The 14,835-nt window shown below is 37.2% G+C and overlaps 1 protein-coding gene across 2 annotated transcripts in view; it reads right to left on the bottom strand.

The window, feature by feature from the left end:
- The window catches only part of RBBP8 (RB binding protein 8, endonuclease), an 89,853-nt gene extending 75,553 nt beyond the window's left edge, over window positions 1–14,300 (bottom strand). Inside the window, exons 1-2 of one of the 2 annotated variants that reach the window (XM_042962181.1) lie at window positions 14,076–14,300; window positions 10,958–11,163 (exon numbers count right to left, since the gene is read on the bottom strand). In XM_042962181.1, the coding sequence (XP_042818115.1) occupies window positions 10,958–11,066 (109 nt within the window). In that variant the 5' untranslated portion in view covers window positions 11,067–11,163; window positions 14,076–14,300. Of the gene's footprint in view, window positions 1–10,957; window positions 11,164–12,391; window positions 13,018–14,075 lie in introns of those variants that run through there. The other variant, XM_042962182.1, reaches the window with a different exon arrangement.
- Between the last annotated feature and the right edge of the window lie 535 nt (window positions 14,301–14,835).

The following is a 14,835-nucleotide window of genomic DNA, read 5'->3' as shown; positions in this document are numbered from 1 at the left end:
GGCTCTGAGCTGTCAGCACAGAGCCCAGAGCCTGACGCAGGGCTCGAACTCACGAACCAAAGATCATGACCTGAGCCATAAGTCGGATGCTCGATTGACTGAACCACCCAAGGGCCACAACAAGAAACAAGTTTAAATAAGAATTCAGAAATGAGACAAGAATTTGTTATAAGCAAAATAAAAATCACTATGTTAACTTTTACTTTAGCTCTCTACCCAGAACAGACCATATATGCAGTGTATGTACTGTCACTTTAAAACAAGTTATCTATGGTTTTGAATAAGCCTAATAACTTTGTTGACAAATAGTGGCTTTATGTATACAACTCAAGTAATTTAACCTCTACCAAAATATTACCACTAGTTTTTCTGCAAGGGCCTAATAAATTATTTTAATTCCAAAGTGAAAACTCGTCTTTATAAGATGCTTAGTTTAAGTCTTAAATTTTAATTATCTCAAAATAGGTAAATTAATTTTTATGGACTCAATTGAACTTATAGATGTTAATACAAATGGAAAAATATTAGATGGGAGAATTACTTATAGTATTAACAATGAGTATGACACTGATGTTATGGACCAAAATTACACGCAATTCCTTTCACTGTTAATTTATGTAGCCTTAATATGAATGTCATCTTTTAGGAATTTTGATGAAACATCTGAGAAAATAAATGAAACATCCCTAAACCAAATCAAGAAGTATTTATCCTGTTGTATTAGAACCTCTATAGTTTTGTGTGTCTTCAAAGGGGTTCTAATTTTGCCTAGAAAAATCTGCCTAGTTTTCTAAAAGAACTGATTACTGTATTTACCAGATACAGAAAACATTATTAGATGAGATGCTGATAATAGAACCTAGCATGAACAAGAGACCATTTATTAAAATGGTGGCATTCTGGGGAGCCTAGCTGGCTCAGTTGGTACAGGGTATGACTCTTGATCTTGGGGTTGTGAGTTCAAGCCTCACATTGGGCACAGAGATTACTTAAAAATAAAAGTCTTTAAAAAATAAAATGGTGTTTTGAAAAATAAACATTCTAAATTCTATTTTATTATTCTAGTTATTAGTGCTTTTAAGTAATAAACCTGATACTGACAGAGATTTAAAAAGGCAAAAAAATATTGTACCCAATGAATACTTTGAATTGTTCAAACATCTGAAATTTAAAGAACTCTGAAATTTCTATTAAATTCTATTAAAACATAAAACATGCTCTAATAAGTTATCAGTAACATTTATCAAAACAATTTGTTTTTGACCCTGATACTAGCAGCATTTGTCACAAAAGGAACATAAGACACTAAAGTGAACAATCATGAAGGGATACAATTTTACTAAAGATAAAAAATATAAAAACTCCGTCACAAATGTCTCCAGACTTTTCCAACAAAAATGGTCTTTGCACACTGCTGTTCAATAGAAGTTGGGAGACTTTATCTATTCTTTCCCCCCCAGCTTTAAAAGAATGCATATAGCTTAATATATTCTTGTGATCAGTGTACAAACTGTCTTGCATAGGACATGTTTATCTATCATTTTATTATGTTTTGGTCAAATGAAGCAAAAAAAAAAATCTCATGATACAGTGAGTGTATTCAGATGTATATAAATTCCCATGTATATGGGAAGAGTTTCTTGGACATCTAAGTAAAAATTATATATTTCAAGTACTACCATTCAAAACATTTCTTCTCTCTTTTTTAAACTGACATAAAGGTTTAAAAGTAATGAGTCAATTTTGATTTCTATATATACTTCAAAACCTGCAAAGTCCAGACAAGTCCATGTTTGATGTCTTTCAAATAGCCTCTTATACGGGTTTCTCCAAGTGGATCCCCCACTTTCAAAAAAATTAAGTACCCTTCAGGCATGTCTTTGATGTTATCACACAGTTGGAAGATCTAATGTTATATGGAACTGTGTAGAATACATAAAAAGTCTGCTTTCAGCAAATTTGCCTCATCTGAACCCAAATGTTTTTAAATAACATTATTTTTTTAAAAACAATAGTGCTCATTTAATACCTTTAAGAATCCACAAGGGATTTTGAAATTGGAAAAAGAACTCTGGTCAATCTCGTATTATAATGAACCAGAAATTATCTTCTCTCATCAGTTCACACGTATATCCAATACCTACCATTCATAAAGCACTTGGGTATTAGCTAAATATACTGAAACCTGCTGTGTTCCTCTTTTAACATTTTCAGTGTATATAAACTAACTCTCCTGAGAGTGTGATGAGTACTAGAGAATAGCTATGAGGAGTCCACAAGTTAGAAGAATTATCCACCATGTAATATTTGTGAGTTTGATATGTTGTATAATGTGACGAATTTGGCATGTTGTTTCTTATTAAAAAGTGTGTATTAGGGCACCTGGGTGGCTCGGTTAGTTAAGCATCCGACTGTTGATTCTGGGTCAAGTCATGATCTCATGGTTTGGGGGAGTCAAGCCCCACATCAGGCTTAGCACTGGCAGCATGGAGCCTTCTTGGGATTCTCTCCTCTCTCTCTGCTCCTACTTCCACTCATGCACACATGTGCTCACACTCTCTCTCTCAAAATAAATAAACATTAAAAAAAAAGTATATTATTTTCTTGACTCTTCCTCATCATAAAGTAGGGGTTTCCTGAAGACCCTGAAACACTAAGGAACATGAAGAAAACTGCCAAATATTTTATCCCTGTTAAATTAAGAGCCTAAAAATAAAACTGACCCAATTTTATTTATTTATTTATTTTTAAATGTTTCTTTGAGTGAGAGACCACACAAGCAGGGGAAGAGAAGAGACCGAGGGGGACCAGAGGATCTGAGGCAGGCTTTGCGTGGACAGCAAGCAGTAAGCCTGACACAGGGCTCAAATCCACAAACCATGAGATCATGATCCCAGTTGAAGTCCAATGCTCAACCAACTGAGCCACCCTGGCACCCCTGACCCAATTTTAAATGGGCATATATAAAAATTCTAAAATGATTATGTACAACATGGAAAAGCAAGCACCATTTAAATAATGAAATAATACTTAAAAATAAGCCATATATGGGGCGCTCAGTCAGTTGAGCTTCTGACTTGGGCTGAGATCATGATCTCGCGGTCCACGAGTTGCGGCCCCGTGTCGGACTCTGTGCTAACAGCTCAGAGACTGGAGCCTGCTTCAGATTCTGTGTCTCCCTCTCTCTGTTGCTCCCTCAACCTGTGCTGTCTCTCTCTCGCTCTCAAAAATAAACATTAAAAAAAAAAAGCCACGTGTAAAACACTATGAATATTGATCACAACAATGCATAAAGCTACACACATTTCTTTTAAAAGTAGGAAAGAATAAACAAAAAAGCACAGATGCCATTCTTGTAGAATGGGGACTTATTTTTCCTTTCCCAGCTTTCTATAGTATTTTCTAAAAACAGAAATTTTAAAGTAAATGGGTAGTAAAATATTTCAAGATTTTAAACAGATACAAAATATTGATATTTTCAGGGCGCCTGGGTGGCTCAGTCTGTTAAGTGTCCGACTTCAGCTCAGATCATGATCTCACAATTTGTGGGTTCAAGCCCCGCATTGGGTTCTGTGCAGGCAACCCAGAACCTGGACCCTGCTTCAGAGTCTGTGTCTCCGTCACTCTGCCCCTCCTCCACTAGTGCTCTCTTTCTGTCTTTCAACAACAGATAAATGTTAAAAATTTTTAAAGTTGATACTTTCATATATAATGGGATTTAAAATACTGATGTTCAAGAAAATATCACATTGACCAAGCTATAAACTATGCAATTCATTCATATAGCACTTATTAATTTTTTAGTATGTGCCAAGTACTTTTACCTACAGGGATGTAAAGATGAGTAAGATAGGGACTCTGCCTAATAAAAACTTAATGATCTTCTTAAAACCAGTTATAAAACAACAGAAATAATCATTTGAAGAAGAACCTAACCTTATGCTTGAAGATGGCAGAATACTAGTTTCCTATCAAATGTTTATTAACAACTCAAGTATGTCTGGTTCTATTTAAAAATATTTCAAGATATTATATTTGCTTCACTTCCAGATCACCTAGGATAAGTTTTATAATATGTAGCAGTGACACTCCCATAACAGTTTAAACTTGAAGCTGTTCTTATTGGTAAACCTATGTGATACAGTCACAGCATGAGAACCCAAAAAGAAGATGCTGCTGCTCTTCAACATAAATTGTCAGACTGTTTATTCCTTTCCAGTTTTATAAGTAGTGCATGTAGCTGATTACAATGTTGTTATTGGGTTACCAAGGCAGAAGACTCTCTCGTATGTGGCTTATTTTTGCTACCATTTCACTGTACAATTATATTATATATTTTCCTAAAAAAATGAATTCAAAGCCCCCAAAACTCACTGTGTCTTCTTCACTGTTGTATCCTCAGCAACTGCTATCATTCTTAGCATATAATCTAATGACCCTCACTGAATGAATAGCAAGTCAGTACTAAAACTCAGAATTGTTCCTCAAAGTTTTACGATAGATTTTCTGGGGAAAACAGTATAGTCAATGAGCAGAATTAATGTAAAATATTCATATTTATCCTTAGACATATGACCATGAGCATAGTTTACTTTAAAATAAGATCTTTATCACTAACAACAAATTTGAATTCCCAATTTTTCAAATATTTGAACTAAACAGGTCCTAGAAATTTAGAGGAGAAAGGCCAACAATCCTAGAAAATAAGCAACAATGGGGCACCTGGGTGTTTCAATCAGTTGAGCATCTGACTCTTGACTTCAGCTCTGGTCACGAACTCAGTGTTTGTGAGTTCAAGCCCGGTGTCAGGTTCCACGTTGACAGTGTGGAGCCTGCTTGGGATTCTCTCTCTCCCCTCACTTTCTGTCCCTCCCTGCTCATTCTCTCTCAAAATAAATAAACTTAAAAAAGAAAAGAAAAGAAAAGAAAAGAAAAGAAAAGAAAAGAAAAGAAAAGAAAGGAAGCAATAAAGTATGTAACAGTTCATAAAAAATATAAATCACTCTTAAACATTAGCAAAGATACTTAATTTCATAAGAAAAATACAAAAATTACATTGAAAAAATTAACATAGTAATCACACATCACAGAGATGTCTTTTAGATACACATTTGAACTATAAAGATATTTTTGACAATTGCGGAAAATTGAACACTATCATCTAATAGGTACTAGATGTTAATTATTTGTTTTGTTAGCGTGATAATGGTTCTTTCTAGTTAAAAAGCCTACTACAAACACATACTAAATATTTATAGATAAATTATGTCAGAGACTCCAAAATAACTGAGTGAAAGAGGGATAGAGAAGTACATGGAATACAAGTAAAATAAGACTGGCCATTTATTGATGATAGTTCAAGCTGAGTGATGACTATATAGGAGTTCATTTTATGATTTTCTTTACTTTTGTATATATGTAATAATTCTTAAAAAAAAAAATGAAAAAAAACACTTAAACTTTAAATTAGAAATGAACACTGAATATAAACACAAAAGATTATAAAAGTGGTTACCAGTTTGTGTTGGGGGGGTGGGAAACTTTTTTTTACTTTGTGTTTTGACAATTTAGAAAAAAGCTTAAGTTAAAAAAATAGATTAAACAATAATAGATACCTTGATTTCTAAATGAACACAACTGTACCTCAATTACATCAGCAATCCTATACGCTGAAAGAGGGCTTTAATGAAAACATGAAACAGAATGATTGGTCAACGAATGAGCACAACAGAGCATAAAGGATGCACGTATAGTAGAGGTAGCTGAACTCCAACTTTTCATAATGAAAAAAAGTAAAGAGTTTCTAATGTTTACTTCAGCTAGGAATTTTAAAAAACCACAATTAGGGGCACCTGGGTGGCTCAGTCGGTTAAGCGTCCGACTTCGGCTCAGGTCATGATCTCACGGCCCGTGAGTTCGAGCCCTGCGTCGGGCTCTGTGCTGACAACTCAGAGCCTGGAACGTGCTTCTGATTCTGTGTCTCCCTCTCTCTCTGACTCTCCCCCATTCATGCTCTGTCTCTCTCTGTCTCAAAAATTAAAAAAAAAAAAAAAAAAAAACAACCCACAATAAGTAAAGACTTCTAGGAAAGTTGCAGGATACAAAATCAATACACAGAAACCAATTTTGTTTCTGCACGCTAACAACAAATAATCAGAAAAGGAAATGAGGGATGCCTGGCTGGCTCAGTCGGAAGAGCATGCAACTCTTGATGTCAGGGTCTTGAGTTCAAGCTGACACTGGGTGTATAGATTACTAAAAAAAAAAAATAAACCTCAAGAAAAAAAAAAGGAAATGAAAACAATTCTATTTATAGCATCAAAAAGAATACTTAGGGGGCACCTGGGTGGCTCAGTCGATTAAGTGTTCGACTTCGGCTCAGGTCATGATCTCATGGTTTGTGGGTTGGAGCCCCGCATAGGGCTCTGTACTGCCAGCTCAGAGCCTGGAGCCTGCTTCAAATTCTGTGTCTCCCTCTCTCTCTGCCCCAACCCTGCTTGCACTCCGTCTCTGTCTCTCAAAAATGAATAAACGTTTAAAAAAAAAAGAAAAAGAATACTTAGGAATAAGCTTACCCAAAGAGATGAAGGATTTGTACACTGAAAATTACCAAGTATTCATTCCTTAAAGAAATTAAAAACTACATAAATAAATAGAAAGACTTGGTATATTCGTGGACTGGAAAGCTTAACATGGTTAAGATGTCAATACTACTCAAAGAAATCTACAGATTGAATGCAATCTGTATCAAAAGTCCAATGATGATTTTTGCAGAAATAGAAAAAGCTGTCCTAAATTCATATGGAATCTCATGGGACTCCACATAGACAAAACAAACCTGAAGAAGAACAAAACTAGAGATCCCACTTCCTGATTTCAAAACTTACTAAAAGTTACAATAACCAAAACAGTATAGTACTGACAGACAGATGTGTAGACCAACAGAAGAGGAAGTCCAGAAGTATACTCATATTTGTATATACAATCAAATGGTTTTTGGCAATGGTGCCCAGAAACTCTATGGGGAAACAGTCTTTTCAACAAATGGTGCTGGGAATATTAGATATCCACACACAAAAGAATGAAATTTGGCCCTTGTATCATATACAAAATGTAACTCAAAGTGGATGAATGATCCAAACATAAGAGCTAAAACTATAAAACAGGGTAAAAGCTAAATAATATTAGATCTGGCAATGATTTCTCAGGTAAGACACCAAAAGCACAGGCAACAAAAGAAAAATATAAAGTGGATTATATCAAAATTTAAAACTTCTGTATGTCAATGAACAGAATGAAAAAGCAACCCAGAGAATGGGAGAAAATATTTGCAAATTATGTATCTGATAAAAGAGTAATATCCAGAATATATAAAGAACTTCTACAACTCAACAAGAAAAAACCAAAGCTGATTAAAAATTGGACAAAGGAGGGGCGCCTGGGTGGCTCAGGTGGTCAAGCATCCAACTTCAGCTCAGGTCATGATCTTGCGGTTTGTGAGTTCAAGCCCCACGTCAGGCTCTGTGCTGACAGCTCAGAACCTGGAGCCTGCTTCAGATTCTGTGTCTCCCCCTCCTCTTTCTGCCCCTCCCCTGCTCACACTCTGTGTCTCTCAATAATAAACGTTAAAAAAAAAATAGACAAAGGACTTGAATAAACATTTCTCCAATGATACACAAATGGCCAGTAAGTACATGAAAAAATGTTCAACATCACTAATCTTTAGGTAAATGCAAATCAAAATCACAGTATCACCTTACATCCACTAGGATGGCTACGACTATCAAAAGGAAAAAAAAGAAAACAGAAGATACCAAGTGTTGGTAAGAATGTGGAGAAACTTAACACTTGTGCATTGCTGGTGGGAATGTAAAAATGGAAAAGAGTATGGTAATTCCTCAAAAAATTAAAAATATAATTATCATATAATTCAGCAATCCCACTTCTAGATACACTTCCAAAGGAGTTGAAAGTAGGGTCTTAAAGATTACTTGTACACTCCTGTTCAGAGCAGCATTATTCTCAACAGCCAAAAGATGTAAGCAACTCAAATGTCCAACAATGGATGAATGAATGGATAAGCAAAATGTGGTATATACAATGGAATATTGTATATACCTTAAAAGAGAAAAAATTCTGTAATATGCTACAATATGGATGAAACTTGAAGACCTTATGCTAAGTGAAATGAGCCAGTCACAAAAAGACTGTTATGAGATATTTAGAATGGTCACAATCACAGAGATAGAAAGTGGAATAGTGGCTGCCAGGGGCTGGAGGCAGGGATAAATGGGGAGTTATTGTTTAATAGGTATAAAATTTCAGTTTTACAAGATGAAGAGCTCTGGAGATGGATGGTGGTGATAGTCGCACAACATCATGAATGTATTTAATGCCACTGAAGTGTACACTTAAAAACAGTTAAGATGAAAAATTTTATGTATATTTCATGGAAATTTTTAAAAAGTAAGTATCCCCACTTCTCCCCCTCGCCAAGAAGAGATAAAAGTAAGAATTTTCCAAGATTTCTTAACCATTTAAATTTTCTCATGTTTATTTTTTTGGCCATTCTTTTTCTGTTTCTTTCTAGAAACAGTTTCAAAAATCATAAAGAGGAACGTAAAAGTAATCAGTATGTGAAATCGCTGTTATAACTTTTTTATAGTATCTCACTGTATCTGGCTGGGATAGTCCACACCGGGCACAGATAATTATAACGGTGCTGCTTCAGAAAGGACAGCATTCTAATATCTAAACACATATAGCTAGTACATATATTGCTTACTATGTGCCATAAACTCTTCAAAATGTTTTACATATATTAAAATATTTAATATAATGTGAAGTAACTATTATTAGTATCTTTATTTTATAGATAAGGAATCTGGTGCACCATAAAGTTAAATAGCTTGCACAAGGTCACCACCTTCAAGGGTGAGATGGCTTTCAAATATTGGCAGCCTAGATCCAGAACTCAGATTTAACTAACAAGTACATCACATAGCCTCTTTCTCAACACAGCACTACCTATACAAGTAATAGAAGTAAGCACTGAAAATGAAAATTTTAGACTTAATCCTAAAGATAAAGCATGGTAACAATCTCTTTAGCATAGTACATAATGTTTTACATAATTTGAACCTATCTACCTTTCTAGCATCATCCTCTTTCCACCTGACCAATAAATTCCCATCACTTACCTCATTTTCTCTGTGAGCTATACCAACTTATGTACAGTTCTTTGATTAAAATCAAGCTGTTACTGCCAAACTTGTGCTTAAGCTATTCTCTTAAAACGTTCCCCTCCTACAATCTTCGTCTGGCTAATTAGACTCATTTCAATGGTAAAGCCTGATTTGACAGTAAATCAATCAATCAATCAATCAATCTCTCTCAAGGGCACGCGCACACACACACCCGGTTCTTCCTTTATGTTCCCAGATAACTATATATGACTCATTCTTATTCATAAGGTATGGCATATGGTAAGTGTACCCCAAAACTTTTCTTGAACAAGAGTCTGCCAGTACACTGGGGTATGCAAGAATACTTCTGGGGTCCATGCTTCATTAATTCATGATGAGTCCATTATCATGAGGTTCTGCCAAGAACTACATTTACCACAGAAAAGTTCTAACAGACCCACATACTAGGTGGATCATGGTTGTTTTTTTTTGTTTTTTTTTTTTTTTTTAATGAGAAAATTGTCATTTATTGCTTTGGTTTTACCCAACAGGAAGAAACAAATTTGACTGCCATTTATATATTTTCTCAAATTGACCATATACAGTCTTTGTCTGCCCATTCCAGAAAACTGGGGCAAAGGTAATTATAACTAAGTACAAAAAAGCAACACATGGACAAAAAAAAAAAAACATTCTCAGCATTAGGAACACTCATGACCCCAGGATCCATTAGTGCTCATCTCTGATGAATGATGCATTCTTTTGAACCAATCTGATTTGGTTAAAATATAAAGAGAATACCTGAAAAGTTTTTGATTGATCTAGACATTCAAAAGATAGAGAATATAGTCTAATTTAGAGGTTTGGGGTTTTTTTTTTTATTCTTCATATTTTCTTTCAGATGAAATATTTTTTTCTCTGAAAATGTAAGTAAGATTAGGTGGATCATATTTTAATGGCATTCCAGTGTAATGTGAAGGCTGTCAAGCACTATAGTATTAAACCTATGGTTGCAGCAAGAAACAAACATAATACCAAGCAATTTCCGCCCATGGGAAAAACGTATTATGTTAAAGTAACAGAATTAGACAGATGTTAATACCAAACATTGAGTCTACCTTTAAGAGAAAATTCTTTTATCTGGAGTACGTTTTAACACAATCACAAATAATAATTATATATTCATCTCAACCACAATTGCTCAATTCTTCTCACACTCATTGCACTTCACATAAACCTTTTAGCATTTATTTCATTATACTGTAATTATCTGTTTACATGGCTCTATCTCTATTAGACTCCAGGCTCTTTGAAAGCAAACTGCCATTCACTTTCATATCTCAGTGCTTGGTAGCAAATAGATTCCCAAAAGCTTGAAGAATAACTTTAGTATTTTAATGGCTGTAAAGAATCCTGCACATAATTTTATAGGAAAAAAAAGTAAGTTTAGAGATTATATATCTCGGCTGAGATCACAGATCAAGTAGATAAATGAATTCGGAATTCACATCCAGGTCTTCAATCAACAATTTCTATGCCGTTTCCACCACACCACACATATTACCATAGTAAATAACTATAAGATGTGCAAAAACTACATCCCATAGTAGGTGTCTATAGTTATAGAGCAACAACTCAATCATAAATGACTCACAAAAAATTACCTTTATTAGGTCCCTTAAAAATGAGATCTCTGAACTGTCACACAAAGTTATAACTATTTAGTCTCAATAGAATACTGGTGTACTATTAAAAAAAAAAAAGACTCTTACCTTGTACTTCTTTATCATGATACTCTTTTAGTTTTGTCCAAAGTTCCTTGAAGTCATTAGATATATCTATAGAACTAGGGCTTCCACAATTGCTTCCAGAGATGTTCATCTTTCTTAATATGCTCCACACTTCTATTTGCCTAATGTTTTCTGACTTTTTCTGTTACATTATATAGGTATGAAGTTGTCTTGGGCAGTTGAAATACCTGAAACAACAGATTGCAACACAAATGAATTTTACATTTATCTGTATGTAATTTTAAGTTAGAATATCTTCAAGCTTAGCCAGCTATTCTCAAGTTTTCCTTATTTACCTACACTCAATCATTTTGAGAATCTGGGGAATGGGAAGTAAAGACAATTATGCTGAGAACCCTGATTTCAGTTATTTGGTCTTTAGTTAAGCTAAATTTTAAGGCAAACTTTCTCTTATTCCTCCTAGAAAGGAATAATTACTCAAATTGAGATGTTTCTGATATTGAGAGGTTTATAGTCATTCATGATCAGCATTGAATAATTCAACGTTCTAAAAAGAATTTATTTTTTGTTAAACTTTTCAGTTGATATGAAGTGCAACAATATACTGAACCAATAACTGGAAAACATTCTGAATATCCTTGACTTAAACAGTATTCACATATATACATCTACATATACATAGAAGCACATGCCTTATAAAAGAGCAAGAAAGATGTTTGTGATTAATACACACGAACATCTGAATACCTTTCTTATTACAAGAGAAATCAGTGAGCAAGATACAGGCACAGCAAAGAACTATGAATACAGAAACGTCTAGTAACAAGACAAAAAGGGTAAGGCTATTTTGTGTCCCTCTTAGGGTAGAGGTGAATGATAATTACTTGTGTAGCCCCTGAAGGAAGCAACAGGATACTGAGAAGTTCAAGTGGCTTCATAAATATTTTAATGTGTCCTTAAGTTGAAACCATTAACTAGCTACCACTAAAAAAATAAAACGATTAGTAAGTTTACTAAACCTCACATATGGCTCCTTAGCCAATGACTTACCATGCTCAAACTGATTTAAGTGTTTCTTACTAATCATTTCTCAAGGTCTCTAATGAAGAAACTAAAATAAGCAATGACACTTCTAAAGGAGAAGACTGGAAAAATACACTCTTAAGTTTTATAAACGTTGTGATTGGGGGCACCCAGCTGGTTCACTGTGTAGAGCTATTGATCTCAGGGTCATGAGTTCAAGACCCACGTTTGGCATGAAGCCTACTTAATTTAAAAACAAAAAACAACTGTGATTAGGCTTTGTTGAGACAGTGAAAACTGAACATGTACTGGATTTTAGATAATATTAGCGCATTATTTTTAATTGTCTTGGGTATAATTCGCTCATATTTAAAAAAAAGTCCTTAGCTGTTAAAGAGATATATACTGATACGTTTACAGGTAAACACTCACCTGTTCTGGATTTGCTTTCAAATGCTCCAGCTAAAACAAAACATGAATGCCGGGTAGGGAGATGAAACCAGTAGGCCTGCTTTCACAGTTATTGAAACTGTAATGGATGGGTCTCTCTCTCTTGTGTATATTATTTCCACAACAGAGTTTTTAAAAGAGGGATTGGGTGAATTAACACAGCTTCATTTCCAAAGAGACCTGAATTCTATTTCTTAACCTTAAAAGATAAATAGGCTTACACTACTGTCAGTAAAAGCCACCATTTGTTTACTATATGCCAGATACCGTGCTGCTTTATAGTCATTTTTAAACTTAATCTTGAGAACTCTATAAAACAGCTACTGTTACTACTATCACTTTAGAGTTGGAAAAACAGGTTTAAGAAATAAAGTGACTTTCCCAAGGTCATTCTGTTAGGTCCAACACAGCTAAATGGGGGTGGGGGTGGCCCTCATACTCTAGTGATGTTAATCAACTGCAAAATACTTTCCAGTAGCCTAAGATGGGGCACCTGGGTGTCTCAGTCAACTGAGGGTCAGACTTCGGCTCAGGTCATGATCACATGTATGGTTTACGAATTCAAGCCCAGCACTGAGCTCACTGTTGTCAGCCAAGAGCAGCTTCCCATCCTCTGCCCCCTCTCTCTGACCGCCCCCATCCCCGCTTGTGCTCTCCCAAAAATAAATAAATATTTTATAAAATAAAGGAGCCCCTCCCCAACAGTAATTAGTTCTATTAAGTAATAGTTTAAAACAAAATTTTAATGACTTCAATGAATATTTTAAAATTGCATAGTATTCAATTGCTTAAAACAGTGTAAATAAAGTAAGCATTCTTTAACGTACCCTGAGAGGTAGCAAAAAAAAAAAAAAAAGCGTTTTTTCACCACATAAAAAGTTTACCCACACTGAACTTAAAAATTCTGGCTCGAAAAACCATCTCAAACCTATCCTGCACGGCCAGCACTTTTGTCAGAATTTCTTTTGGTTTGAACCGTTATGGTTACACGAGGATGCGCCTTAATTTCGCAGAAATGTGCACCTTGTGCCTCAAAGTGCATTCCGGGCTCAAAAGTCTGTAATAATTGAATACATTTCTATGCATCCTGTAGCACTGTAAACCACCAACCACAGTGAAGGTGCTCAGTAAACTCTTTCCAGTAGCACCCACCGCACGTATTCTCACACGGGTAGGGCAAGAGCCGCGCCTGGAGTCACACAGGTGCCCGAGACAAACGCATAGGGACTGGACAGGTCCTCTTACGGGCAAAGCAGAGGTCCAGAGGCTCCCATGCCCATCCCAGCACCCGTAGCCACCAACCTCTACCTCCGCACCGCGGCCACCCAAACGCTCCAAAAACCCGCAGCGCGACTGACGCGGGAAGCGAGCACCGCGCACCCCACCCCACCCCCCGCGGGCGGCGCATGCGCGGGGGCGGGCTCGTAGTGAGTAAGCGAATCCTCAGCCAGCGCGGGAGACCAAAGAACCGCAGGGAGCGCGGGCTCGTCCTCCTTTCCCGCCCACCTCCAGCGGAGTTTATCCGGGCTCCAGCCTCCTTCCTCAGGCAGCCCCGAAGCCGTACCGCCACCCCCACCCCAGGGGCCAAACGCCTACGTTCGGCCGGTAGCTCCTGACCGGAAGTAGCCGCTAAGACCCAGCACTCCGGGTCTGGGGAAGGAGATACCTTTTTATTCACGGCTTACAAGTCTTCCTCAAGGTTCTCGAAAGCCCCAGCACGGAAGCAGACACGACTCCGGGGCTGTGAAGGAATGGCCACTCGCTTTTCTTCTCTTTCCCTCACTAATCCGCCAACCCCCCTCTGGGAAAGCCGGCCCCTCAGGGCGGCCCGCGCTTTCCGGGGGTGGGGAAGGGCCCGAGGGCCGCCGGCCGGGCTTGTAGGCGCCCGGGCCCGCCCCCATCGGAGCCCGCTCGACGTCACGGAGGAGTTCCCTTCACGTCACGCCCCTCCTCCGGCCGCCGAGCTAGGCGGTGCACCGCTCGCCTCTGGCGGAAGAGCTGGGTGGCCCGTGTGTTCCAAAATTAAGCGTGGTGACTGGAGAGTCGAGCGCCAGCCCCTGCTGTGTACGGGGCGGCTCCGGGAGCTGGCGGCCGCCACAGCGTTTTTGAGATGCGCTGGAGAAAACTCAGGCATTTCCGTCTGGGAAATTCAAGCCCGTGGTGTTACCAGTGTGTCTGACGTTAGCATATTTCAGGAAAGCCTGTGTAAGTGGCCACTACCACAGGGACAGTTAACACTAACTGATAAAGGAATGGACACGGATCAGTCTAAGGTAGCGTTCTGCCTTGTAGCTATCTATTACCTGCAGATTAGTGATGTGACCTGACAGGACTGGGTGGTGAGGCCATTGAGCAAAGCGATGTGTAAGTGGAAAGTTCCTGAGGACCCTGAAATGAGACGGAATGAGAAGTGCCCAGCATTATTT

Source organism: Panthera tigris, chromosome D3, assembly GCF_018350195.1.
Source record: "Panthera tigris isolate Pti1 chromosome D3, P.tigris_Pti1_mat1.1, whole genome shotgun sequence".
In the NCBI taxonomy this organism is placed as follows: domain Eukaryota; kingdom Metazoa; phylum Chordata; class Mammalia; order Carnivora; family Felidae; genus Panthera; species Panthera tigris.
The sequence above is the reverse complement of the archived record's forward strand: the minus strand, read 5'-3'. Positions and strand labels throughout refer to the sequence as shown.